The following is a 27,864-nucleotide window of genomic DNA, read 5'->3' as shown; positions in this document are numbered from 1 at the left end:
GTCTCTACAGAACAAGTCTCTTCTTTCAGTCTGCATCAATAAAAGCGTGGCCAGCAGGTCAAGGGGGGTGATTCTCTACTCTGGTGAGATCCTACCTGGAGTACTGCATTCAGCTCTGGAGCCCCCAGCACAGGGAAGATATGAAACTGTTGGAGCAGGTCCAGAGGAGTGCCACAAAAATGATCAGAGGAATGGAGGACAGGCTGAGAGAGTTGAGGTTGTTTAGCCTGGAGAAGAGAAGGCTCTGGGAAGACATTATAGCAGCCTTCTAGTACTTAAAGAGGGACTACCGGGAAGATGGGGACAGACATCTTAGCAGCACCTGTTGTGACAGGACAAGGGGTAATGGTTTTAAACTAAAGGAGGGTAGATTTAGACTAGATCTAAGGAAGAAATTTTTTACAACTAGGGTGGTGAAACACTGGAACAGGTTCCCCACAGAGGTTGTAGGTGCCCTACCCTGGGAAACATTCAAGGTCAGGTTGGACAGGGGTCTGAGCAACCTGATCTAGTTGAAGATGTCCCTGCTCACTGCAGGGAGGTTGGACAAGGTGAGCTTTAAAGGTCCCTTCCAACCCAAACTATTTTATTATATATTATATTCATAGAAGTTTCTGTTCATTCCTAACCGGAGAGCAAAGTAATCTTACGTTAATGAGAGACAGAATGGTGGGTTGTCTCAGCCTGATCAAATTAAAATTAATCTCAGCTTCTACTCTAACCCCAGTTTCTTGTTTCACCTTGGTGGATTTTATTTTCCAAGACCCAGGAATGAAAGGGGCAAGAACATGGCAATACTGTTATGGCCTTAACCTTGATGTCTGCACATGCTCTTCAAAGAAATACATGAGAATACTGCTTCTAACAGGACTGTCATCCCATATTCAATTCCCCTCCGTGCAGTGAACAGACTTAAAAAGTTCTGATCTCCTTCAAACGTCTTGGCAACAACTGCGAACCAATCCACTTCTGTGCAATATTTAGATCACATCTCTCCAACTATTAAACACCTGACACTACAGAACACCCTATGATTTACTGGCTATTTGGGTTTACACCTAGTGGTTTAGGGAAGAACAACATGCCCAGCTGCTTGTAGGCAGGGCTGTTTTATAATACAGATAAACACTGTACCAGCGGATGGGCACCAGAAAGAGCAGTCCTTTATTGTCTCCACCAGCGCTAGCTATCATTTGATTTCTCAACCAGCTTTTTGGTAGGATTAGAGATTTTTGGTTTGTTTTGGCCAGTTTATCTTCTTCAACCAGCAGAAGGGAAAATACAAGGGAGGCCACCTCTAACCTGATACCCAGCTGTCTCCAAGAGCGTAGCTATACACTTGGCAAAAGAGGGTTAAAAAGAAAGTGCCTTTGAATAGTCAAGGAATAGTCACGGACAGCTCAAATTCAGCAAAAGAGCTTTCTCATTAGTGCAAAACAGGCTAAAAAGCCTTTAAAGGTCTCCCTAACAATCACTTAATGGTGTCAGTCTACTCTGTCAGTTTCAAATTTGCCCTAAAGTTTTGTTTTGAATAAATGGATGTGACTGTGATATAACACACCTATTTAATACAATTCTCCAGTTCTGATTCAACCCGCAAAATAAGCCAAGGTTGCTCTACTTCCAGGAATTTTCTTTTACAAAGATTCTTATTGAAACAGAATAATTAAAAGACAAAGTGTCATTTTAAAACCAAAATACAATTAAAACCCATAATTAGTACTATCTTTGGAACGAGAGTAACAGATGCTGAGGTCTAGGCCTTAGTATAAAGTATTAACATAATCAAAAAGAACGTTGAAGTCATGTTAAGCCAGTATGTGTTTGCTGCCAAGGCAAACTGCATTGAAAATCTCTCAGAATTTTATCATCAGAAGATGACCTGAAAACAGGGTATATTGAATGGCTAAAAGCATCTTTTGACAGCAATCATCTCTTCTATGGCTACAGAGAAAACCGTGTCTTAATTTTTGTTTGCGTTTTGACAACCTGATCATTTAAAGTGGATAAGGAAATGTTAGCTTCCTCCTCCAATCAAGGATTAAACAACAGTACTAGTAACTATCATCCCTGCATATCTAAAGGACCATACATATCTGATTCACTGAATGCTAAATACTTTCCCTGCTTAGAAAGGGAGCTATATTCAAAAGACATCTTGTTAAATCTTTTTAATATATACTTGTATTTTTAATTTTTGGGCAGAGCTAACTAAAAGCATTGATTCTGAGGTTTTTTTTTAATTTAATTAATTCTACCCAAACCAGAGGTTAAATAAATCTTAAGTGAAAGTTTACCTAATTAGAAATACATGATTTTCACATGTACAGACCTAGAAAATTGAAGATGAGAGCAAACATATTGAGTCAAATAAATCATACAAAAGTCTACCTCTCATATTTGCACACAAAAGTACCAAAGATCACCTGAAATTATGCATTTAGTTGGATATCAACAATTCTTCCAGTGTCACAAACCAGTAAGAATCAATCTTTCCTTCAGAAAATTACTAGAAAGTACATATTCAAAACAAGACTAAATTATTTACATCAAGTTTCTTACTTGTTGATATGAAACACATTTAAAAGAAGTTATTTAATTCATGGATTTAAAATCGCTCCACTCCAGTTACTGACCTTTTTTCTACATATAGAAAGAAACCTCTCCGTGTTTCTGAAGTACATATATATACATATACACCAGTTAATTGTCATCTCGACACCTTCCCTTATTTTCTGAGCAATCAAAATGCTGTAATTCATTAAAGACTACACGTGAAATGCTAAAGAAATATTAAGCAACATCTACACAGTAGTTTTGTGGCGTTCAGTCAACAGCGAACAAATTCTAGCTGGTAACGGTTTATCATGGTTCACTGAAGTCCCCAGTTGTCTCTACGCTTTGCTCAAAAAATACAGCAGAAGCCACAAGTAGCACTTTGCCAGGTCCACCTGTGGGACAAATTCCTTTGTTGTGATATTGAAAGTTTCACCTTATACCCACTGAGGCACCACTTTCCCTTTGCTTCTTGAATTTCTCTGCATATCAGTCTGCCACATTTGCAAAATGACCCAACTTTGGGTGTTAGAATTGTCATTTTTATGCGTGTGTACACACACGTGTTCCTTGCACCTCAGTGTAAGTAAACTGAAGGACCTCATTCCAGTTGTGTTTTGCCTATGTCAGAACCAAAGCCTTCACATCCTATTTGGTTAGTGTGAGGACTGACCTTACTAAGAAATGCACAGTAATGTTTAATTTATTGCCTCTCTATACCAGCTTGTAAATAGTCTATACCTGTGTTACCTCCCCTGCTCCCTAAAGAAAGTCCTGTGGTGATACTCCTGCCTCTGGTTTTGGAAATGCAGGTCACAGCAGATACTCTGCAAGTGTCCAGGGCTCCAGCTGCCAGGGACACATCATCATCTACATTACCATTATCCCATTTTGCATTATCTGGTCTCTCACAGGCCCTCCAGTAGAGAACAATTTCTGGTTTCCACACTCTCCCTCTGCTGTCATTCTGTATAAATATCATTTGCCCACAGAACTACAAATCCTGGGCAAATCTAAACCCATAGCCAGTGTGGGTAAGGATGATAAGCGCTACACAAAGGAAAGTTCATCCTCTCAGCCTCCAGTCTAAGCACATGTCAAACAACGTTCTTAAGGCCCAAACTAAAGCTGCCTATATCACATCATATAGTGACATTTACTGTGATTGAAGTCTCAGAGGAAAATGGGTGATTCCAACATATTTTTTAAGTATCTTCAAGCAAAGGAGACAGAGCTGTCACATTTCTAAAAATAAATCACAAAACATCAAAACTGGAGGAGTTTTGCAGTTGGAAGGCATGGCTGGCACATCTGAATGACACATTTCAGAAAAATATTTGGAAGATTAAATCAAAATACACACACTGGAGCAGACTGCATTTGAAAAAACAGCTAGCATGAAGCACATACTCCAACATCATGCATGAGATCCAATTTGGCTTAGTTCTTCCTCACAAATAATGGAAGGAAAGGGACAAAAGTCATGCAGTTCTTCCCACGGTGCAGAAAGTGCTATCCCAGATTTGCAAAGAGAAGGTGCATCACCTGTGCAGGCATCTAGTCTACAGAACTATTAAAATACGTGTCTTCGAACTAGCAAGAGCCCAAGGGAAAAATCAACACACAAGAAAGGAAGAGGCTTCAAAATACATGGACAAACTCTAAAGGTGTTGGATCTTTTTGGAAAACTGCACCAACAGCCTAGTTCTTCTGACAGCACGGAAGTAATTTGAACTTATATCCAGCCACAAATAAGAAGTCAAAAGAAATGGATCTCCTTCAGGATTCAAATTTTACAAATGATACCAATTATTGGTAGAACAACCCAAAGACCTAGGCAGATGGAAAATGTCTTGGGTTATATAGGTTATATATATATATGGATCTCAGTTGTGGTTCACCTCTAAAAATGCAACATTTTGGACTTTGCCACTGTGTTAATGCATATATTACAGCTTTGTTTAACATTTACAGTCTCTCCTGCTCTCCCTTCCAGAAAACATTTCAATCACACATAAAACTGAAACATGCTATTTCTTCACCGTGAAGAACTGGTACCTAAGATTGTTAGAAACGAAAGGTTACAAACATACATTTCCTTCAAGAGGACAGCCTGAGTTGTGCTGGTTATATGAAGGGGCAGGGGCAGATTGTAAACAAGAGAAAAAACTATTCCACATTATGGAAAATTGTGAATGTAGCAACAGAGAAATTAACAGGAAGTTTTCCAAGCAAATGCAACATCTCAAATTCAGTTTTGATGACTGTTAATCTTTATGTTTATATTTGTATAATCTACATTATGTACCAATGGTCCAGAGACAAATAAAAGTACTCATTTTTACCTCCTAATCCTATTTGTTATTTGATTGTTAACATCACTTGAGACTGAAAACTGGTAACTACAAAGATTAGCTCAGCCTCAGAGTAAATATTAATATAAATTCTAATTTAATAATTATTTACTCTGATAAATGCTTAGAGAAATGTGAAAAGTTACTGCTTTTCACATTTCTGTTTGTGTTTAATTCTTCCTTAATGAATGCTTCTGTTTAAAATTTGTACTGCAGCTGTACTATGCTTCTGCAGAGAAGAGGTAAATTTTCAAAAGTATCACATTCTTTATAGTACTCAAGAAGTTCTCCTTTTTCCTTGCTTGTATTCAGTTCAGGGGGAAAAAACATTTTTGAAGAAGATGTAAGTATCTTAAGTCTCCTAAGTGTGCAAGAAAAAATTGAATTACATGAACTACTGAACTGAACTAGGTTTTATTGCTTTCCTGGGTACTTAACATGAGAAACAAACAAAAACAATTTCCAATGCATTATATGGACATATTTAGAGAAACAGAGGTTTTGAGTGGGCTGAGAGAGGTGCTGGGGAATCACTATCCTTGGAGGTTTTCAAGACCCAAGAGGACAAAGCCCTGAGCAACCTGGGCTGAACTTAGTGCTGACCCAGCTTTGAGCAGGAGGCTGTACTGGGGACCTCCTGAGGCCCCTTCCAGCCCAAGTCACTCTGTCATTTGATCAAACTGCTACATACAAAAAGCTCAGCTTCACCTGCTCTAGAACTCTATGTGTAAAGTTACACAAAGTATCACAGAACCACAGAACAGTAGTGGTTGGAAGGGACCTCTGGAGATCATCTCATCCAACCCCCCTGCTTGAGCAGGCACACCCAGAGCAGGGGGCACAGGAACGCATCCAGGTGGGGTTTGAATGTCTCCAGGGAAGGAGACTCCACACCCTCCCTGGGCAGCCTGTGCCCCTGCTCTGGCACCCTCACAGGAAAGAAGTTTTTCCTCATATTCAGGTGGAACTTCCTGTGTTCCAGTTTGTGCCCATTGCCCCTTGTCCTGTCATTCAGAATCACCTGCTACCCATCCCAAAGTTCTGATTATAAGGATAAAAATCAGTGGTATGATATATTTACACTATTAAGTATGCCAGCTTTGTCAGTAAAGATGTTACGTCCTTTGCTGTTAAATGATCAGTGGATCAATTTAGCCAGATTGTTTGAGTTTGTACTTAATTTAGACAACCTTAGAGAACAATGACCTAGTTCTGCAAGAATAAATTCAATTAAAAATACCTTCCTATTCTGCAATGTGGTCAGTACGCATTTCCACCTTTGAGCATTGCCTCCAATGGCATTTCATTTTAAGGTCTGAAACGAAAACCAGAAAGTACTACAGCTCAAGTTAGAGGAAAAATCCGGAACAATGAGTGAAAGGCAGAGTAAGGGGGGCAGGGAGGAAGCAGTGTGGGAAAGAAAAGAGGAAAAAAAATGGACTGTATAAAAACAGACTTTGTAAACTGCATACACTTCTTCCATAGCATTTGTACCCTGATACGTGTTCACAGGTTGCTACCTATATTACATGAAACAAAGCTGAGACCTCCATACAAACTCTCCAGTTCCTTCAAAGTCCTTAATTTCGGAAAATGTTAACTCTACCATAGCAGGACACATAAAAACCAATTTCCCCAGGTGAGCCCACAAACGAAATGTTTTGTAAACCACAAACCCAGGGAAAATATCAGAGGTTGTTGCAAATGAAGATCGGCCAATCATTAATACAAATTCTTTTATTATGAATACAAGGTATCTGATTTCTTGTATGCATAATTAGAGTTTCACATTCAGATCCGAGTTACAGATGTGCCACAGGTGAAAATCTCGCTATATAATTTGTTTGTTCACATCTCTAAAAGGTGAGCTTATCGCCAAGGGGAACACAGTTTGACAAGAAAAGGGGACTGGCTAAGAAGAAAGAAGGAACAAGATTCTGCTCACCAGAAGGGAATCTTTGAGACTCCACTTTTGAAAGGAGGATTTCACTTTCATGCATGTAGTTCTCTCCAAAATAAATGCAGCACTGTATTATAACACTTAACTTCCTTGCACTTCAGCTCTTCTGCTTTGTAGGAAGACACTCACTTTATAAGTTTATAGAAAAAAGATTACTCTTTTTCAATTAATATTCAAAGGATGAACCATCCAAGCCAGGTATGTCCTGTCCTTTGTGCCAATGGATGGTAACAGAGGGATGAATTAGAGCAAAGTAGCAGTAAATATTAAGAATAGTGAGAAGAAGGTTAACACAGACTAGACAAGTGAACCAAAACCATCCAGAGAGAGCCTAAAAAGGCAGCACAGTGAATTACACGCAGGATTCCAAATCAAGGATTCAGGTATGTAAACTCAACTGTGTTACTGATTAATTTTCCTTTACTGGGCAAGATCAACATGCAGGTATGTTTTCAGAAACAACCACTAATTTCAGCTGCTTTCCTACTCCATGACTAAACTGTGGAATGATTCACAAAGTCATGAAGCCCAGGCAGATCTCACTGCTTTCACTCAGAAGTGATGGTCAGGCTTGTCCTTATTGCAAGCTGGCTTAGTCTCTGACCTACGCTCCACTAAAATCTCTTGCCTGACCTTAGAATGATTGTCTCTGCAGAGAAAATACGTCCTTGCAGAAAGCCTGAGAAACAAGGAACCATGACAGATATTAGGATGTTGTTTTAAACCAGTTCTAAAACGGTATATTACCCTCATACCTTTTAGTGTATGCACTCATCCTCCTGGTAAAAATAAGCAGTTAGTGCTACTGAAAGACTTCTCAGTGAGCTGCACTCTTGATCAAGACATGTAAGTTCTAAAGCACAAGGAGATCATCAGAGTCTGACCTCCAGATAATTTTTATTTCCAAACCCTTTTCTGACCATTGTACTGTCATTTAAAGAAGTAGAAGGAAGGCATCTGGAGAACAGAGTCTATCATCCTGCTATCTTAAACATAGCAGTACTACAGATTTCAGTAACAGAAGTTGTGAAAAATAAATGCTGTTTCGAATAGTACACATTTGCCTCCTTAAAGCATTGAAAATATAAGTCTTCACAGAGCCCTGTGAACTGGACAAGCGTTATGCTCATGTGAAACAATATTATCAGTAAACAGTGACAAAGACAGGATGCCATCACTTCGCAAAGCATTGTGCTTCAACTAGTATCACTTGAACTCAGATGTAGAAGCCAATGCCCTATTCCTCACACACAGTAAGAATACAGCTAGGAACAAGACACTGGTCCTTCCCCAGCTGCCAGAGAACAGCTTAGGGAATTTATGCTGTGCAGAATCAATTATACCGCACTATATGTACTCTGCCTGTGTGCTGCCATGGTCTGTACAGTACTGTATAATATGTGTGGTCTTGTACTTTGTTTTTCAGAACATAGACCATGCCACCTCCTCCTGTGACAACTACAGCAGACCCAAAAACCACACTGTTCTTCTCCAGGAATTAATGGCTTTTTATGTAGACCTTCCAATATACACAAAACAAAATGTAGTGTTAATTTTTAGAATTAACGGAAACATGTGACAAGCCTAGGGTCTCTACAGAAAGGAAAAAAAGTCCTCAGTTTCAAGAGCCAGTCAAGCTTTCCAAGTAATGGGGAAGTGCTTTGATTTATATAATTTAAAGCACACAGTAGCATTTTTTTAAAAAAAAAAAGAATATTTAAGAGCAAATCCTGCATCACTAATGTACACACACAAAATACAAATAAACACACACAACTTTTTATTAAGCTTAAGAACAAGTCAAGTTTATCCCAACACAAACATCTTAACTGTGACTATGAATTTTAATTAACATACATAATAATTGCCTAATTACAGTTACTTCTCTGCCTCCACAAACACCATTAACATAAGGAAACTCAACAACAAGGTGAGTTGGCATAAGACAAATAAATGGATCTAGCCCAAAAAAAATAACCTAAAGGCAGACAGGTATACTAACAGAGCATATCCGATGCCCCATGCAAAGGCAGAGCATCTCAAAAGTATTAAACAGTAGCCCACCAGAATAGTGGTACTGAAAGCAAAAGTTGCCCTGTTCAGAACTGCACAAGGCACACTGATTAACTTCAGAGGGCCTTTATCTGAGTGTACATGGCAACAATACAAAACCAATCAAAGGCTTGACAAGCCCGCTATATGATATTTTCTTCCAGAGGACCTCCCTCCTCATCCAAATTTAGATGCCAGCTGGCTTTACTGCTATTTACAGGACACACATATGGTAGGCCCATGTAAGGAAAATTACTCTTGTAGCAATGTAACACTGACAGACGCATCAAAGGACAAAGTTTTATAGCATAAAGACATTTATAAATAAAGGGGGTTACAGAGACTTAAACAGGCATAATTTATGAGGAATTTTCAAGAAATCTTGTAGTAAGCCCCCAAACTGCTGACTTTTAGTAGAGCATGTGTACAATCCACATACTGAATTAGCCAGTAATACCTGTATTTGTCTACAAAAATCACTGTATCACATAAATCAAAACCATTCCATCCATTCCAGTTTTTTTTAGATATATTAAAAATGAGCTTAACTGAAAGTCATTAACAGAATTAACTTTAATGCCACAGTTAAAATTACCCTTTCAAACAAGGTAACTGAGTTTTTGGGGTTTTTTTTTGCTAAGCAAAGGCGGCAATACTTTCCAGAAAGAAAGTGTCTGTATCAGGCCATGGAACTCTCTGTGTATCCGCTGTAATACAAGTGGTTTGCATGTATGTGTTGATGTTTATGTACTACAGTTTGGAACTTTATCTTACCCAGCCATCGCTGTAGTTCCAGTGAACATCATTGCTCCACTGTATTCTTCTGGACATGGAACAGAAATATTTAAAAAGGCAGAATTTCTGTTAATTTGGATGGGGTGAAAGAAACAGCATTTCCCAGTTGCAGCCTGCACCTCAGTCACTGTATGCCAGCTCTTGCACCTCCTTCCATCTGATACTGAACCAAAACCCATATATTTTACTGGGTATAGAAAATCAGAACACAAATTCAGTTTGAGAAAAGGAAGTTAAGAAAAAGAAAAGACATGTCCCGGCAATTAGTGAAGCAGGCATAATTGCTGGCGTGGGTTGATAAACTGAACTGAAACTGCTATTGACTAACCCAATCTCTTTCTTCTATTTCTGAGCTTTTAATAAACCATATGAAGTAGATAATGAGAACTCTGTATGTATAATATAGCTGTATTTTAGTGCAGCATTTGACAAAGCACTGCAAAGAAAAATCATTATGATATCGGAGATACTGTGCCAGGATAAAAATACAAGAGCAAATAAACTAGCTTAGGAACAGAGATACTGGAGATATTGTTGGTGATTCATTAATCCGGAGTCAGGTACCAAACGGGCCACTTCAAATTCTGAGGTTAGAAATAGACAATTACAAAACAGCCAATAAAAAAAAAAATACAGCAGATGACCCTGAGGGGGGGGAAAAAAAAAAGTTATTTTACCAGTGACAAAGGCAGACATAGGAAACACAGGAAAGGCTATAACAGATATAAAATAACAGTATTTGGATAGCATCTGATACTTGTTAAAAACAAGAGAACTTCATACTTTTTTAAAAAAAAAACCAACTGACAAAATACACTTTACAAAGACTTTACAAACAATACACACACAAAAAAATATTCGAACAAACTACCTGATTAGAACAGTTTACCCTCACACTCAAAAAAAAATATCCCTGAAGAACCACAAACCACCATGCCTTTCCCTACCTGAACCTACCTTCCATCTCAACTTCTTATACTCTCAAATCAAGCTCCATGCATCTCAAACTGTTTTCTTTCCTTCCCAGATTAGCTTTCCAGTTACAAAAGAACATAAAGGAGAAGAAGCTAGGTGTGGAGGAGTCTGGTATATTTTATTTACACTGCAGCCACATTTATTTGACACTTCATTGTTGCTCTATGGCCACAAGTTCTCAGGTACAACAACAACTAGCCCCACATCAGCAAAAACAAGACAAGACGACCTCAGGTAGCCTAATGCCTGTTCTCGAGTGATATTCCCTTTTCTCCTCTGATCAACTGCATACCAATTTTCAGGATTTACAGGCTGACTTTAGCACTGGGCACCACAGAGAACATACTAAAGACCGGAGCAGAAAACAAATGCCCCTCTCTCATGCCAGAGCAGACTGCAATTTTTGTTTAAGTGCTCTGGCAAAATTGGTACTTACTGAGGATTTGCAGATGGGCTGATCTAGCTGCAACAATGTGACCATCTGAACAGAAAAGACTAGAACAGCCTGAGTCTGCAGTGAATTTGTTCTCAAATAGTTTATTTCTTGATTTTTCTGAAAAGGCTTACAATATAAGTATGTATCTAAAACATAATCAGGCCAAATTCAAGATAAGGATAATAGTGCCTTAAAGATGCTCCTCCAAATAAGCCTTGGAGACACAGGAATGCTTCAGAACAAATACCATCAGGTCACTCAGTTTTACTTTCCACCCCGAAAGGCTGGTATGCATTGCTAACTATTCAATGCAAGGTACTAATATGACATAAAATGCATGCCTTTATCAAAATTCCCTCTAAGCCATTTTGTTCAGCACTAAGGAATTCCTTGTTCTAGGTCATCAGCATTTTTTCATAGTTCTGCTACTCAAACAAACAGCCTCTTACGCCTGCAAGACACACATGCTCATTGCCATTACTCCATGTACTACACCAGTTCAGGATCAACCCTACTGCAGAGTCAAAAGATTTGTGGCATAGCTGCTCTGTTAACCTTCCCATGGGCAGGAGGTCATTGCTTCCATCTGGACTGGGATCTGCAATACACAGATTTGTAAAGGCTAAGGTAGTGAAAGACAAGGAAATAACAGCTTCTGTTTCCCCCTTCATTCTTCCCACTAAAGGGCAAACAGTAAAAAAATGAGAATGAGGTGGTGCTGCCTTCCACCCAAGAAATACATTCTCCCCCCATCCTGAGACTCTGTTTACTGTTAGGTAAGAGTGACTTTAGATATTAATTTCAGTTGGAGAAGTTGCAGTTCACATATTCTTTTGAAAATTCTGAAAATTTCAGATTCCTCATCTTCATGCTGCTTACTTCTACACTTGGATGTAATTTGACAAAGACACGACACTTGTCACTGCAAACTCCTGACAACTGGAATCATGCACAGTGCTAGGCAAGGAAGTTTACAAATGCTTGATTAGGAGAGGCAGATTACTCAGTGAATGAGATGGGCAGGGCAGTGGGGGGAATCCCACAACACATTATCATAGAATGTCCTGAACTGGAAGGGACTCATTCTTTTCCTCTGATTTTTATTTTCTTTTTAACTCTGCTGTTTGTATTTTGGATAGCTAATTCTCTAACCACCAGTCCATCAGCAAGGTGTGGCAAGCACGTTAGGCACATCTAAGGCTCAGTTATCCTACAAGAAAGCGATTTGTTTTATCCAACACATATGCTTTATTTGGCCTTCTTACATAGACTATGAATGGATCCCAGTCTCCTACAAAGGCTTGAGATGTTAAACAAGAAAACAGATGCCTGTAAAAACAGAACAGGAAACAACTCCCTGAAAGAGGCGCAATGTTATATAAAGATCACAGCAAGACCACCGCAGGAAAGAATGAAGCTTCTAGAGAACAGTTAAACGTCTCACCAATTCCTTCAGAGCAAGCAGATGTCTCAGATAAGAGCATACTTTGAGGAATGCTTCCTTCAGCAGATGCCAGGTGCAGGAGCCTGGGGCTTGCTCCTGCTCTGGCACCTCAGTTATGCCAAAAAAACCTGTCTGTGGGGCTGTGTAGGGAACTGGATGAGGAAATTGACTCACAACATAAACAAACATTTTCTTCTTTTCCCTCTTTGCCAAGTTATTTATAACCTTGGATGGTTTCTCAGCAGTTTACCACATGACCTCACAAAATGACATTCCTTGAAGAGCTAAAGTGGACAGAAAAATAGTGTAGGTGGAAGAACCAGCTGGTGGTGGTAAGGTGGGGAGCAAGAGTTTCTCAAGCTGACTTTGCTACTGAAGGCAGTAGATCATGAAACTATACCCTGGAGGATAGGTGACTAAAATCTCTCAAATTTAAACACTAAGTTGCCATATATTTGTCTGGTTGTTGTATGAATGAGCAGCAGCACAATGTTACTTCCAGCTACCAGCAATATCTGACTACAAAAGGAATGATCTGTGACACAGGTTGTAGCTTGTGCTGGGCCACAAACAGTAACAACAAATAATTAATGTGCTGCAGGAAATACTGTCCCTGCTGGCTTCAGTTTTAACTACTTTTTAAACATTTTTTTCCATTTCTGTTAGCTGCTTAGACCGTCTCATGGTTTCAGCAGGTAATGCGGTGCCCACCCCTATGAGGTAGGGTCTGTATTCTGCCAGAAAAGTGAGAGTAACCACAGTGAAGAGCTTGAAGCATGGAAAAAGTGTTCCTTCAGCCTAAACTTGTTCAGTAGTACTCATCACCCAAAGCAAACACTGTAAAATACATGAAGATACACAGATTCATAAAAAATACATATATATTTTAATTTATTAGATTTAGGCCAAACTTTATTAAATACATGACCATAAACTCTGGTGTATAATTCTGTAAAAGCTGTATCAAATTTTGATAATTTAGCCAACAGTTTTTTCTATTAAAACTTATTTTCTTTTTCTTTTGTCTTCCTGAAGTTGGGGACAGACTTACCACATACAGGAGCTATGAACAAACACAGTAAAATTCAGGAAGAAACCAAATAATTTAATGTTAACAATAAATAAATAACTATTAAGGGGAGTATGAAAGAAAAAATATTTGGCTTTATTAGCTAGCAATCTGCCAAGTTAAGCAATAGAAAAAATGTTGCCTTATTCTGATATTGTGGGACAGACCACCACTTCACTTTGGCAGTTTCAAATATGATGACCTAACAAATGCTGTTCTTGAAGATTGCCATGGGTTCCTCCCTTCAACTTATTAATGTCATTGACAGCTATGTCATCCTTGCTTGAGATTTCCACATAGATCTTCTTCTGAGAAGTAAAACATGACTGGATGCTGCAGTGTGGAGAACAGTTAAGATCAGACTAGAAAGGTTTTTCTGGCCAGGAAAACCAGATACTTTTCTCTTCAGAAACAACTGCATCAGAAAGTGTCTCTCCAGCTTTTGCTTTGCCACAGGGGAGACTCTTACCATTTTTCAGTACATGCTCCTCAATCCCACACATCTCTCTAGCAAGAGGTGCTTTGCATTCCCAAGAGAGAGAAGTTGAATCACCATGGAAGGATTTCTACTCAGCCCAAACTAGTCCCTACACTTAAAATTTACATAGGATGACAGAAAGTAAAGTGAGGTTTGGTTTTTGTTTGGTTGGTTTTTTTTTCCTTTTTAAATGAACCACCGAAGAGGTTTTCTTAACACAGTTTCTTCTCCTGCACTGTCTGACCAACCTGATCTCCTCCTATGACCAGGTGACCCACCTAGTGAATAAGAGAAAGGCTGTGGATGTTTCTGCCTAGACTTTAGTAAAGCCTTTGACACTGTTTCCCACAGCATTCTCCTGGAGAAACTGGCTGCTCATGGCTTGGATGGGTGTACTCTCCACTGAAGAAAAAACTGGCTGGACGGCCGAGCCCAGAGACTTGTGGCGAATGGAGCCAAATCCAGTTGGCACCTGGTCACAAGTGGGATTCCCCAGGGCTCAGTGTTGGGGCCAGTCTTGCTTAATATTTTTGTCAATGATCCAGATGAGGGGATTGAGCACACCCTCAGTAAGTTTGCAGGCGACAGCAAGTTGGGCAGGAACGTTGATCTGCTGAAGGGCAGGAAGGCCCTACAGAGGGACCTGGACAGGCTGGGTCATGGGGCTGGAGCCAACGGTATGGGGTTCAACAAGGCTCAGTGCCGGGTCCTGCACTTGGGTCACAACAACCCCATGCAACACTACAGGCTTGGGGAGGAGTGGCTGGACACTTGCCCAGCTGAAAAGGACCTGAGGGTGCTGGTCAACAGTCAGCTGAACACGAGCCAGCAGCGTGCCCAGGCGTCCAAGAAGGCCAACAGCATCCTGGCTTCTATCAGGAACAGTGTGGCCAGCAGGAGCAGGGAAGTGATCGTGGCCCTGTACTCGGCACTGGTGAGGCTGCACCTCAAATACTGTGTCAGTTTTGGGCCCCTCACTACAAGAAAGACAATGAGTTGGTGGAGTGTGTCCAGAGAAGGGCAACAAAGCTGGTGAAGGGACCGGAGCACAAGTCTTATGAGGAGCAGCCAAGGGAACTGGGGTTGTTTAATCTGGAGAAGAAGAGGCTGAGGGGAGACCTTATCACTCTCTACAACTACTTAAAAGTTGTAGGGAGGTGGGTGTTGGTCTCTTCTCCCAAGTAACAAGCAATAGGACAAGAGGAAATAGCCTCAAGTTGCATCAGGGGACGTTTAGGTTGGATATTAGGAAAAATTTCTTCACTGAAAGGGTCATCAAGCATTGGACCAGGCTGCCCAGGGAAGTGGTTGAGAGTCTGTCCCTGGAGGTATTTAAAAGACATGTAGATGTGGTGCTTCGGGATATGGTTAAGGAAGCATGGTGATGTTGGGTTGACAGTTGGACTTGATCTTAGAGGTCTTTTCCCACCTTAGTGATTCTATGCATAATTGTTCCAGATGTTAAGGGAACTGGAGCTCAGAAGTATCCAAGATGAATTAGCATCAATAAATACAAGTCCTTAACAAAGGCCTGAAAAACATTCACGTAGCTCAACATAGCCAAATTTCAGTTCAGTAGTACTTTTTTGCTATGACAATTTACCCCACAGCTGCCAAGCCATGAGATGAACTACTCTGGCTTCTGTTGGGGCACGTATTATCTATCAGCATGGATCTGCTTGGCATGTTTCAAATTTTACCCTCATCATTTTTTTTCCTCTGTAGATTACTGTACAGCTGCATACTCTATCACACATAGTAATTTCAGAAGAATGGACATTTATGTACCAGGATCAATGCCCAACTCCTCACATTAACCTTGCTTCACCAACTCAAGCCTGTTTTCCACACAATAACTTCCACTTGCATCTTTTCATCCTAAAGAGACTAAAAATACCTGCCTGGTATATGTTCAGTCATCCATGGATCAGCCAGCTTTATCCCTTATTTAAAATGACTAAATATGCACTTCAGGGAAAGGTGACCATAATTTTGGATATAAATAAAAAAAAATGAACAGAGATAACAGTACTGAAAGAGAGAATTTCGAGAAATATCTGTAGCTTTGTATGTCACCTCTTTTTCTCAGGTTTATCTTTGTGCCATCCTCATACTTAAAATTAAAGATTCATTTTATTATTTCAAATTATACTTTTTTACATTTTTTTTCAGTACATTTTAATATACTACTTTAACATAAAGCTCACTTTTTCCAGGAATCTGATCAGCAATGACTCTGTTGTCTGTCCTTTTTGTTTATACAGGAAAAAAAATATTCTGCTCCAAATGAAACAAGGGAGAGAACTAAGACAAAATAACTGCAAGAATTGAAACAATCAGAAAAATTTAAGGCTTAAAGATAGAACATAAGGCCATTTCCTAACAAATAAAATGCCTTAAGTAAACACTTGCTACCGAGTCTGAGTATGTGATATCCTCCAAACAGTGCAAATCCACCCTTAGGCAAGGTTTCCCAGTCCTTTAATAAGATTTGCTGTTTCTTGACGACTTTTTTTTTTCCCAAAGGAACAGGGTAAGGCAGTTTTCCTTGCTCTGAAGTCAAACATTTGCACACACTTGTAGACACCAAATGGGATCCTCCTTAATCTTTCTACTTTGCTGTGATGTGTTAGATCAAAAGATTACATTTAGGTCCCAAAAAAAGGTTACTATTTCTTCACTACAGCACATACTCTACCGTAATATTACGTCAAATATCAGTCTATGCATCTGCATAGTTTCAGTTTTCACAAAGTTCCATGAAAAAGTCAGCAAATAATCATCAGTCACTGTAAATATTTATAACCTCCTTTTAAAAAAGTTTAAAATGGCAGCTGGCCAACTGGCCCCATAGACACACTACCAAATTAATGCATCTTAAAATGCTTTTTTCAGCTTTTCAACTGTAATATTAAAAATGTGTGGGAACCATGTGGGAACATCCCTCAGCATTTCTGTATTTTCATGACTGTATTCTCATGACAAAAGCTTATTTAATAAGTTGCCACAATTAAACGATTTGCAGGAACAGTGAGAGGTACGACTATCACACACTTGGACTAGACCTCAGATGATGACTATTCCATCAGCCCCGCTCTCTGTTTATTAGAGACTCTGCTCAGTCTTGCAATTTAGAGTCCATAGTGCATCAGCAGTCCTATCTGCGCTTCTTTTAGGCAGGGTGAAATTACTCCAATTTTCCAAACTGATTATTTTGCATTAGTAATTGAAACTATTTTCTGTAAAATGTTTGTAAAGAAATTTACGATCTCTTAGTTTACAGTGCTACACAAACATAAACTACTACTGTTAAGTGAGATCCCAATATTCTTCCCAGTTCTTTGCCTCAGTCTAGTCTGTCTTCAAGCAGTGTTAAGAGCTGAAAGAGTGACCACCACCCTTATTTTATTTAGAAGTTGTCTACTTTCTTGTCCTCTCTCAGACCTGTCCTACTCCCCTCCCGGCTTATCATACAGGTCGAAAGTCCATCTCCTACAATCTTCTCACAAGTTCAAAGTTCTCATAGTACATCAGAGCCATCCTTTTCTTCATAGGTGGGTTAATCTGGACAAGCACTTCTGGAAAGTTCTGGTAAAGCCTTTTCCTAGAAGTGCAGACTGCCAGGAACCACCGTGTTAGGACCTTTTGGATTACAAGTCTTTTTCAGGGCCTCGCCTTGCACATCGTATTCACCAGACTTCTGCAACTACACATACTGACACCCAAATAACAGGAAAATGCTGTTTACATAGCTATGAATAAGCCCTCCCAAGAGGGGTCAGGAGGTTGTTGTTGTTGTTTAACCTCATCTGTCCCTTGTTTACCTTTCTTACAAGAACAAAAAGGGGCAAGAAAGAAAACCATGCTTCCGCAAGCTTCATTTGAAGTGTGAATCTAGAGTCACAATTCTTGTTTCAGATATGTAATTTAGGACAATCTTTGGATTTTACAAAGAGAAGATATATCATTTTATCTTTGTATTTATTCTTTAAGGGTTAGGCTTTTTCAGCCTTTGATCTGTAATGAAAATAAGGGCTAGCCAGCAGGAACATTTCTTACAGTTATTCTATAGCCTTTTGATTGATTCATCCTTCTTCTGACTCATATAATTAACAAAATAGAAGTAGGTTTTGAAAAACAGAACAAGTAGTCACCTTAAATAAGATACTCTTTATCTACCTCTCTTTCTGTACAATACTTAATCTGCTTGACCACACTGTTCATTGGAATAGAGAAAGAAAAAAAGCTTTAAACTTTTTGCTAGGGCAGCAGATAATCATTAAAGATAGGTTGACAATGGTTTTGGTCTCAGCATATGAAAGCAAATCATACCCTTGGCCTTAAACAACGCAGTTCAGCACTGTCCTTAAATATCAAATAAATTACTGTCTGTGCTGAGTTGCATCCCCATCTTTTTTTACAATTGAGGAGTTACAAATGTAGGCTTACTGTTTCTTTTGCAGGAGAGAATCACTGAGGACTAGCGTAAGAATAAGAATCAGCTGCCTTTACTAATACCTGAACAAACAACTATTTCCATTCAGCAGGGAATAAAAAAAAAAACACAGAAAGAAAATCATGAACATATTTCAAAAGGCCATCTTATCCTTATCCAATTCAGAGCAGACAATTTCATTCTCCAGACCCAAGCAATTAATGCTATTTGTCCATACTTTTAGCTCCATCCTCAATGCAAGCAAATATAAAAGGAAGTCAAGAATTAAATACTCAAAACAGAGACAAGATTTTCTCAAATGCTACGAGTGTTACGTCAGGCAAAAAATAACCCCTCATAATCACATTCCATTAGCATTATCGAACAAGGTAAGAACAGGAAGTACAAAATTCTCTGGATCTCATTGTTACCTACACATAAGAAAAGATCAACAGTTTCTGGCTCGCAGGCAGGAGTATAACCTAGTCCAGTGGCAGGCAAATGTCAGACGAAATCGGCTGGGACTTTCTCCTGTCCCTTCCCTGTACCTTCAAACCTCTTTCTTGGAAACTCATCGAGGCCCAAAGGACTGAACATACAGACTGAAATATTCATTCATAAGAGCTGATATTATGATGGGCGTAGTAGATGCATCTTAAAGATTTAAATTCACCTGCCTACCAAAATTTTCCTGATGGTCAGAATTAAGTACCTCTGCAGAACGGAAATGAGCTTGCCCTTGTGTATTCACTCTGTGATTTGAGGAAGACAGTAACTTTCTGCTTGCCAGTACTGCACCCTTTACTTATTGCCACATTCTACCTACCCAGAATGTGGGACAGGTAAGTTAAATGTAGAAAGGTAAGTTAAAATTGGCATGGTGAAAACATACATTTTTATTTCCTATCACAAAAAGTATTAGTCAAGTAGGAGAAACATTCTTTGCTGTTTTAAAACAATATATCTGACTGACAGTGGCAACCCTCTAAGTTAATGTACACCCTACTGCTCTTCCTCTTTTAAAGGCTGAACAATCCTAAACCATTTCCTGATACCAAAAGCTGTCCAGGTTACACAACTGTGAAATAACTTGTGACTATTTTAAACATAATTCAGAACGACCTCTAGAACTTTTAAAGAGATAGTAAAACCTGTTAAAACTCTTGACAAGGCAGAATTTAAAGCACAGCTGAGGACAGTTCACTTCCTGGCATTTTACCACCTGGAAAATCCAGGTGCTCATTTCCTCTAAGACCTATTAGTTAATCTAGAATCTCAAACTACCTAAGCATATTTTATCCTGAAATGGTATAAAGGGTTCCAGCATTTCTCACTCAGCTATAGTACTTCCATTATTGTAACTGCTCTAATATATGGTCTAACTCTCTTTCACTGTGCTTGCTATATAGAAAGCATTTACCACATACTTCACAGAGAAAGTATTTCCACACACCTACTTTTAAAATACTTTTTAAACACTTTAGCTTTTAGTGTAATGGAAGCCTGACAAAGAAAAACCAACTGGTTAAAAAAAGACACTAAAGAGTTCTCTGCTGTGCACAGTGCTGCATTGGCTATTACTAATAAATAGTGTCACAGACTTCCACCAAAGGTAATGTCATTCAAACATGACTGATGTTTATGCAGAAGTCTGCGAACAGCAGGTGAAACCACATCTGGTTTTCTATTTGGCTGCTGCTGTCCAAATGCGGATTCCTGAACTGTTCTGGCAGGATTTCAGCCCATCAGACTTCACATGCACACACACACACACATATATACCTACATACCTCTTGCCTTGCAAACTCAATACTGATGAGCTCAGAAAGAAGCCTCATTTAACCATTATTGGTTAAGACCACTAAAGTAAAAAGAGAATCGGAAGTAACGTAAGCATGCCAGATTTGCACCCATCCTCAAGACTAGTATCAGGTTTCATTTCTAAATAAATTTTTTAAAAATAGTTTGTAATGCCTTTCCTTGTTTCAAGAAAACATAAAAAAAGGAAAGTTTCACTTGGTGGCAACTTGTTATATCTGATGTTCTAGTAAATCCAGAGTTTAAGTAACTTTCTAGGAAGCACAGCCTCATTAACGGTTGCCTACATAGGCTTTTCAAGTGCAGCTTGTAACAACAGGTGTTCAGTTGTTCCCCAACTAGCCTTTCCCCCCCCAGTAACGCTGCACAGTATGAGTGGGATAGCCTCCTAAACAGAACCCAGCTACAACCTCAGTAGGACTGTTTAACTAAAGTAGTATTTTATAGCATCATACTCAAGGAAGAAGACACTTTACAGGAACCGATTTGCCAAGTCATATGAGACACCCACACATAGGCTCATATGCCACAGAAAGGTTGAGTTACAGAAGAGTAGAGAGAACCTTTGACACGGAATTAAAATGAAAACAACAGTTTAAGAGACCTGGAGATTTCTGGAGTAAGTACCACTGTGTGCCCTTCTGCTACCACAAAAATAGCTGGGGGAAGTGGAGGGGAGGGGAAGAGCACAGTTTAGGGATCTTTCTGTTAGGAAAGGAGGGAGAGCTGGCGTGCAGATCATGACCTTTCAGTCATTTCAATGACCTTTCATTCAGACCGCCTTTCAGTCATGAGTCTCCACATAGACAGATTTTTCCATAATACATGGATTTTATATGTACTTCACCCTTTATCATACACTAATTTTCAAGAGACTTGGTTGCATTGTAATTGCATAAGGGGGCGTGATGTTAGCTTGTTGCAGGCCTGGTCTCAAGTGCATCATTTATCAGCATATACCATCTCCGTGTTGAGTCAAGTGAGATTACACCATCGTTTGTCAAGTGTGTACAGAGATAACCAACACTACAACACACTGTGTTCTGGCAATGAGATTCTTAGACAGCAAGCTTTGTACAGCCACACGAGTGCCAAGGAACAAAGACCTCTTGATGGTAATGCCCCAGATTAGCCCCTTCGGATACAGACACTTCGCAGGGGAGAATAGTGAGATGTACAAAGGCTCTTCCCAAAGCACGCCAATGTTTTCCCACTGTCAGCTAGACCTTAGCAAGTAACTCTTTAAGTCAGCACATGAAAGCCACGACGGCCAAGATTCAATTATACCCTCAAGCCCCAGGCCACGTAAGCTAGTTACTCTGGGCCAGCCTTGTGCAGTCATTAAGTGGTCCTTACACTCTACGACGGCTACCCTAGACCCTCAGAAACCGAGGGGTGCGGGTTTTTCCAGCTCTACCACTCACAAGGACTAGAAAGGCTTAGCTTGTACCAGCACAAGGCCACCGTTCCACCAAGCCCAGCGGCGCGGACACCCGGCCCATGCCGGAGCACACGCCTCGGCCAGAGGCACAGGCGCCCGCGGAGCACCGCGGTGTGGGGCCGAGCAAAGCCCCCAGCAGCACTCCCCTCATCCCTCACCCCCTCAAGTCCGCCCGCCGTAACACACCCTCAGGCGAGCAGGGAGAAGACATGATGTTAACGGGAGCCCCGGACCGTGCCGTGCGGCTCGGAGCCAGCGGGAGGCGCAGCCACACCGTCTGGCCGGGATGCGCGGAGACCCGGGACGGTCACTGCCCCCCGGCTCCCCCCACCCCAGCACCGCGCTCTGGCGCTGGAGAGGGCGGGAAGGGCGACCGGGCGGGCTGCTCTCCGCCGTCCCCGGACCTTACCCCCGTTGGGCAGGAGGCACTCACCCTGCCAGTCACACCACCCGCCCGGCTCCCCTCGCCGCCCCGCTAAAGCAACAGCGGAGGAGGATGAGGAGGGCCCGTCCGCGCCCGCTTACCTGCAGGGGGAAGGTGGCCGCCTTGTTGCCCACGTAGCCGCGGACGACGTGGCTCTGGATGGAGAGCACCCGGCACTCGCGCTCCGGCTCCATGGCTGCGCCTCCCGCACCGCGCGGGGCCGAGGTGGCGGCGCCGGGAGCAGTATCGCGGGGGGGGGGGGGGGGGGGGGGAGGGGGCGGAGCGCGGCGGCCGTCACGCGCTCCTGTCACACACACCTCCCGCCCCCCCGCGGGCGGGGAGCGCGGGGGCCCGCCGCCGCGCCGAGCCTGTCAGGCGGTGGGCGCGGAGGCGTAATGGCCGCCTCCGGTCTCACTGCCCGGGGAGGGGCGGGGAGGGGGAGGCCCAGCCGCCGCAGCGGAACGCGGCGCAGCGCGCACCGGCGGCAGCTAACTGCCCCTCCCCGCGGCGCGCTCGGTGCAGGTCCTGCCGTGGCTGCTGCACGCCGTCCCCCCCACCCCCCGCCGCGCCGTCACGCGGCACACGCCGTCACGCGCCCCAACGGCCGTCCCTCCCGGGCTCGGCGGGAGCCGTTGCTGTCTGTCACAGGCGCCATCCCGCAGGGAGAGCGGCCCCACCGCCCCCGCCTCAGCGCTCCCACACCCCCACCTCCCTTCGCCCACCCTCCGCGGCGGAGAGGCCGTGCCCCTCATCCCGCCCTGCGGCGAGACGCTCGCTGGCACCCACAGAGGCGCTGCCCCAATGGCGCCCACTCTTCCCCGGCACAGGGCGGCCGCTACGACTGCTGCCCTGCGTGCGCTGGCGCTCCCAGGCGCCAGGCCCCACGCCCCTTCCATGCACAAGGTACCCACGGCTCACGCACGTGGACCCCACTTTGCCCGGTCTTACAGGTCACACTGGCCGTACCATCGCCTCTCTCCTGCCCTCACTGCACAGCACTGCAGCACCCAGTACCTCAAGCACACTTCCAGTGCCCATAGGTATGTCCGAACGTTGGCCAGCACACGCAGCGTCGGCCACCCAACCTTCCCATGCCACCCATCCTGTGCGCTAAGCACCATTTGCTCCTCCGCCACCACAGTGCTGCCACACCTGCCCCTCTGTCTACTGGAACGCGCACATCCTGACAGTCCTACTGCTTCCCACCGTGAAGCCACGGATGCCACAGGCAGTCCCACATGATGCCCGATGGCATGCCCGGTGGCATGCCGGCCCGAGCTGCAGGCGGTCTGACAGAGCACCACCCTTGCAGTCAGGTTTTGAAGTGAGTGCAATTGTACGTTATTGACACACACACACACACAAAAAAAACCTCTTCGCAGGGCTGCCAAGGAGTAAAAGAAGATGTGTTGGCTGGCAAGTGCTACGATACATCAAGACTCTGCTGAGTTAGGACTTGATAATGTGTTTGGGAATTTCATCTTCCTCTGGCCATTTGTCATTATTGACCATCACAGGTTCAGTCAAAGATCCTTTCACAAGAATTCATACCCGATGCCTCTTGTTCTTCTTAGTGGTTAGCTTTAAATCAGCTCTTGAAACAGTGTGATTATTTCTCAGCAACGTGAAAGCATGTTGTCCTCATCATAAGTAATCCGTTGGAAAATGAGGGAACATACTGTGCTCTTGTCTGTTGTCACTCCAGTAGCAAAAGTTAGGACTTGTTCTAGGCTGGCCTTACTACTAACAGTTTCTCATCACTTATAAATGTAGGCATTTTCTTGAATTGTAGAAATTGGTGCATCTCCATAGAGTATAGACAGGGTCAGAACAATGAATGATCTACACCATATATGCTCCAGATACAGCAGTCTGGGAAAACATTACAAAACAGCATTTCACGTGAGGAGGTTATCTCAAGGAGACACAGGTCTGGAAGGCAGGGTAAGCCAGAAGAATTAGAGATAGAGGCATATATTGGGATGGGATCTTCCTCGCTTTCTGGTTACCCATCTCCATTCTCCACCTCCAGGCTCTTTTCCTGCTTTTCTCCACTGAGTCACCTGCCACATCCCTCAACCTGCAGGTCACATCTACTTTAAATAAGACAAAACTTTTAAGAATTTAAAGCACTAGCAAATCTTAACAGAGCACAGACAATTACTTCCCCCCCACCCCCAAAGCTAACAGAACTGAGTTACATATGGGGCTGCTTTTCATAAGTTGAATAAAATACAGATTCTTGACGTGAAATCATTGCCTTCCCCCAAATAAGAAATCCAAGCTTAAGATGTCATCATCTTTTAAAAGAAAGGTTGCAAAAAATGCAGCAAGGTGATATTCTGTATCTTCTGTAAGACTCATTTCTAGACATGACTCAATTGTTCTAGCTTATATTCTTTCCCTCTGTCCTCCCTCCTTCTCTTACCCCAAAATGACCTTGAGACAGAAAATGTCTGTGAAAACACTCAAAGGCTGGCAATTATAAACAACTAAAAGTAAGGTCTCACGTGGAAAAGGCAGGCAACCATACAGAAGTTTCCAGCCCTGTTTATGTCTGACACTCATCATAATAAATGAGTACAGAATGCACACACTATAAAGAAAAATGTCTATATGCAGTAAGCTGTCTGCCACATCCATGTGCCACTCCCGTGATGCACATCCAAAGGACATGGCCTGTTCTGTAATACATACCTGCACAAGATACACACTGCAAGTGGTTAACATGATATCTGCTTACAGCTTGTTCATTCAGTCTGAAGTCCAACCACTGTTTTTCATTTAACAGCAATTGCTGCATGTGTCCTTTGCTTTTCAAGGGAGTGGCTACTGCATGTTATTTGGAATGGAAGGCATCTGTGCCTCCATTTTGCTGCTTTCGAAGCCTCCACAAACTCAATGCAACAAATGCTGAAGTACTATTATCCTGTGGTTTTTCATATCTCTTGATACACTGAAGAATAAAGTTCCTTCAGCTTTTCGTTAGCTTGGAGGGCAATTGTTGGAATACAGATGTCCTTTTTCCTGCTTTTCTTCCCTTCCCCAGCAATAAGGCTTAATGCTCCACTTTGACCATGTAAGCATATGATACGTACATACTGGCATGTGTTCCTTTTGGGGATAACTGAAGATCTGTCTTGTGGGTTCCACAGCATTGTTAGGTGGGGCTGGGCCTCAATTAAGACAGTCGTGTAGTGACATTAATGGTTTGTCTCTGTAGTGCCTAGGCCAACTCTATTTTTTCCTTCCTGATAATGAAACACTGTCCAAAGAAGATGCCAGGAAGTGTTCTGGCATTTACAGCTGTTCTAAAAACTGCCCAAGCATGTCTGACATTCTCACTGGAGCAAGTTCCTCCCCCAAGAAGGAAAGCACAGCTCATACATTTATTAATGCTTGCCCTTAGGTTTTGTACAGCTGCTACTCCTGCAACAAGTAGACCACACAGGCAAAGCAAGGAGTAGGCTCAGCGAAGCCTCACATGGCAGAGCACAGCTGATAGGCTGCTTGTACACCTGAGTGAGGGCACTGCAGCGTGGATAGCAATCATAGAATCATGGAACCCTTGAGGTTGGAAAAGATCATCAAGTCCAACCGCTAACCTAGCACTGCCAAGTCCACCACTAAACCATGTCCCTAAGCACCACATCTACATGTCATTTACATACCTCCAGGGACGGTGACTCAACCACTTCCCTGGGCAGCCTGGTCCAATGCTTGATGACCCTTTCAGTGAAGAAATTTTTCCTAATATCCAATCTAATATCCCTGATGCAACTTGAGGCCATTTCCTCTTGTCCTATTGCTTGTTACCTGGGAGAAGAGACCAACACCCACCTCCCTACAACCTCCTTTCAGGTAGTTGTAGAGAGCAATAAGGTCTGCGAGGGCAATAATGCAGAGGCCTCAGCAAGACAATAATGTAGGAAGGCAGGGAGGGTACAAAGGCAGAGCTTCGCCTTCCTTTGCAGCTGCTGAGAGTGAAAGAGTATTTGTTACAGGGGAACACATGCTGTTTCTCCAAGCATGTGGAGAAACCCATTCTATGCAGGATTGCTGCCTTCTTCCTAATATTCTGAAAGGTCCAACAAAGGCAAGTACTTCTAGCGATCTTTATGCTTATCCCAGAGTAACATCTGAAGCCTCTCTTTATACTCTAAGCTGTAAAAATTGAGCTCTTTTTCATGTATTAAGGAGTAGAACCTGCCTACACAACCAAAAGTAAGCAAGGGGGTGATTCAACAGTATCAAGCCCCAACATTTTTTAAAATATGGGTGGAACCTATGTCTATACACTAAAAAAGCTGCCACAAGCAAAACAAAGGCCAGAAAACAATTCTCCTTCCCTTCCAGAAAGCAGCTTATCTAAAAGTAAGCAGCCAGTTTCTGAGCAGTGTTTTTTTACAGATTTTACCCTATTTATTCTTTAAGAAATCAGGCCCCTTCCTCACAAAAAAGTGTGTGTGTCTCAGAAGGTGAAGCTAGACTTCAACTCCCTAGTCATCATGCATTCTGCTATGCTATCCTTCTCAAGCCCATTCTGTTTGAAAAACAATGAACTCCCAGGTACTCCTCCAAATCTGGGGGTTACTAGGGCTGTTCGAAGAGCAAATAGCCATGTGGTGTGTGACAAAAGGCTTCATTAGGATAAAAGAAAAAGGCAGGGTAGGTTGGATCAAATGTAGGCAACAGAGAAGCTGTCGTAGGCTTACTACTACAGCTGCTGTTGTGGTACTGCTGGGATGATACCTTCTCAAGCTCCTGACCTTGGCACTGGGCTGTGCATGGAGTTTTATGATTTATTCTTTAAGGTAACTTGACCTCTCAAACCAGTTCTCCTCGGTCAGAGCAGAATATTTTTTCTGGAAATCATGAATTTTGAGTAGAAGATTATAATAATTTGATCAAGAGGGAGGATATTCAGAAAGACCACAGTTTATCAACAACTGGCAATGTTTCTTCCACAAATGTTCCTCGTTCCTCCTTTGCTCTCCTCACATCTCCCCTACTCCTCTGCTTAGCCTGTCAGTGCACCAAAAAGTGATACCCCCCGGTGGCAGACCTGAGGCAATAATGTCCAAAAAACGGATTCATCGCCCGGCATGCAATGAGTCAATAATCACACACTCAGAAGAGACATTGCTAATTTATTTCAGGGTTGTGCAAGCCTGGGTGCTCCATGGTTTTCCACAAATCAAGCACATCAAAGCTGGCTACCTCATTATATTTATACAATAAGTCCACACATATTCTGCCTATTTAATATATATTAATTTTAATCTACATAGGTTGCATAATGGCATTAAGTCACCCTTCTTGGCTCCACTTCAGATTCTTCTGTGCATGCCTTCCTCTCTTTGGGGGTCTTTGGTGGTCTTTACAGATGAAGTACCCTAGCCTTTTTTACCCATATATGGTTGTGTGTTACACAAGGACAATTTAAGGCTATTTTCTCTTGCCAACTCTCCTTAATTTCCTTCTGAGAGGAACGTTTGTCCTTGATTAAATGGATAACCACTGATGGCCAAGATATCCCATCCCTAAGCCTTGGTTAAATACTAAAACATGAAACAGTGCTTGATCAAAAAGAAAGGAGTCAGATTCATGACAATTAAACATATACC

At 42.0% G+C, this 27,864-nt stretch overlaps 1 protein-coding gene across 1 annotated transcript in view; it reads right to left on the bottom strand.

Annotated features, from left to right (window-relative positions):
* PDXK (pyridoxal kinase) overlaps positions 1–22,805 on the bottom strand; it is a 52,500-nt gene extending 29,695 nt beyond the window's left edge. The window contains exon 1 of the mRNA XM_064472629.1: positions 22,339–22,805. Coding sequence (XP_064328699.1) covers positions 22,339–22,431 — 93 coding nt within the window. The 5' untranslated portion in view covers positions 22,432–22,805. The remainder of the gene's footprint in view (positions 1–22,338) is intronic.
* Between the last annotated feature and the right edge of the window lie 5,059 nt (positions 22,806–27,864).

Source organism: Phalacrocorax carbo, chromosome 1 (genome assembly GCF_963921805.1).
Source record: "Phalacrocorax carbo chromosome 1, bPhaCar2.1, whole genome shotgun sequence".
In the NCBI taxonomy this organism is placed as follows: Eukaryota; Metazoa; Chordata; class Aves; order Suliformes; family Phalacrocoracidae; genus Phalacrocorax; species Phalacrocorax carbo.
This window is presented reverse-complemented; position numbering and strand designations above follow the sequence as displayed.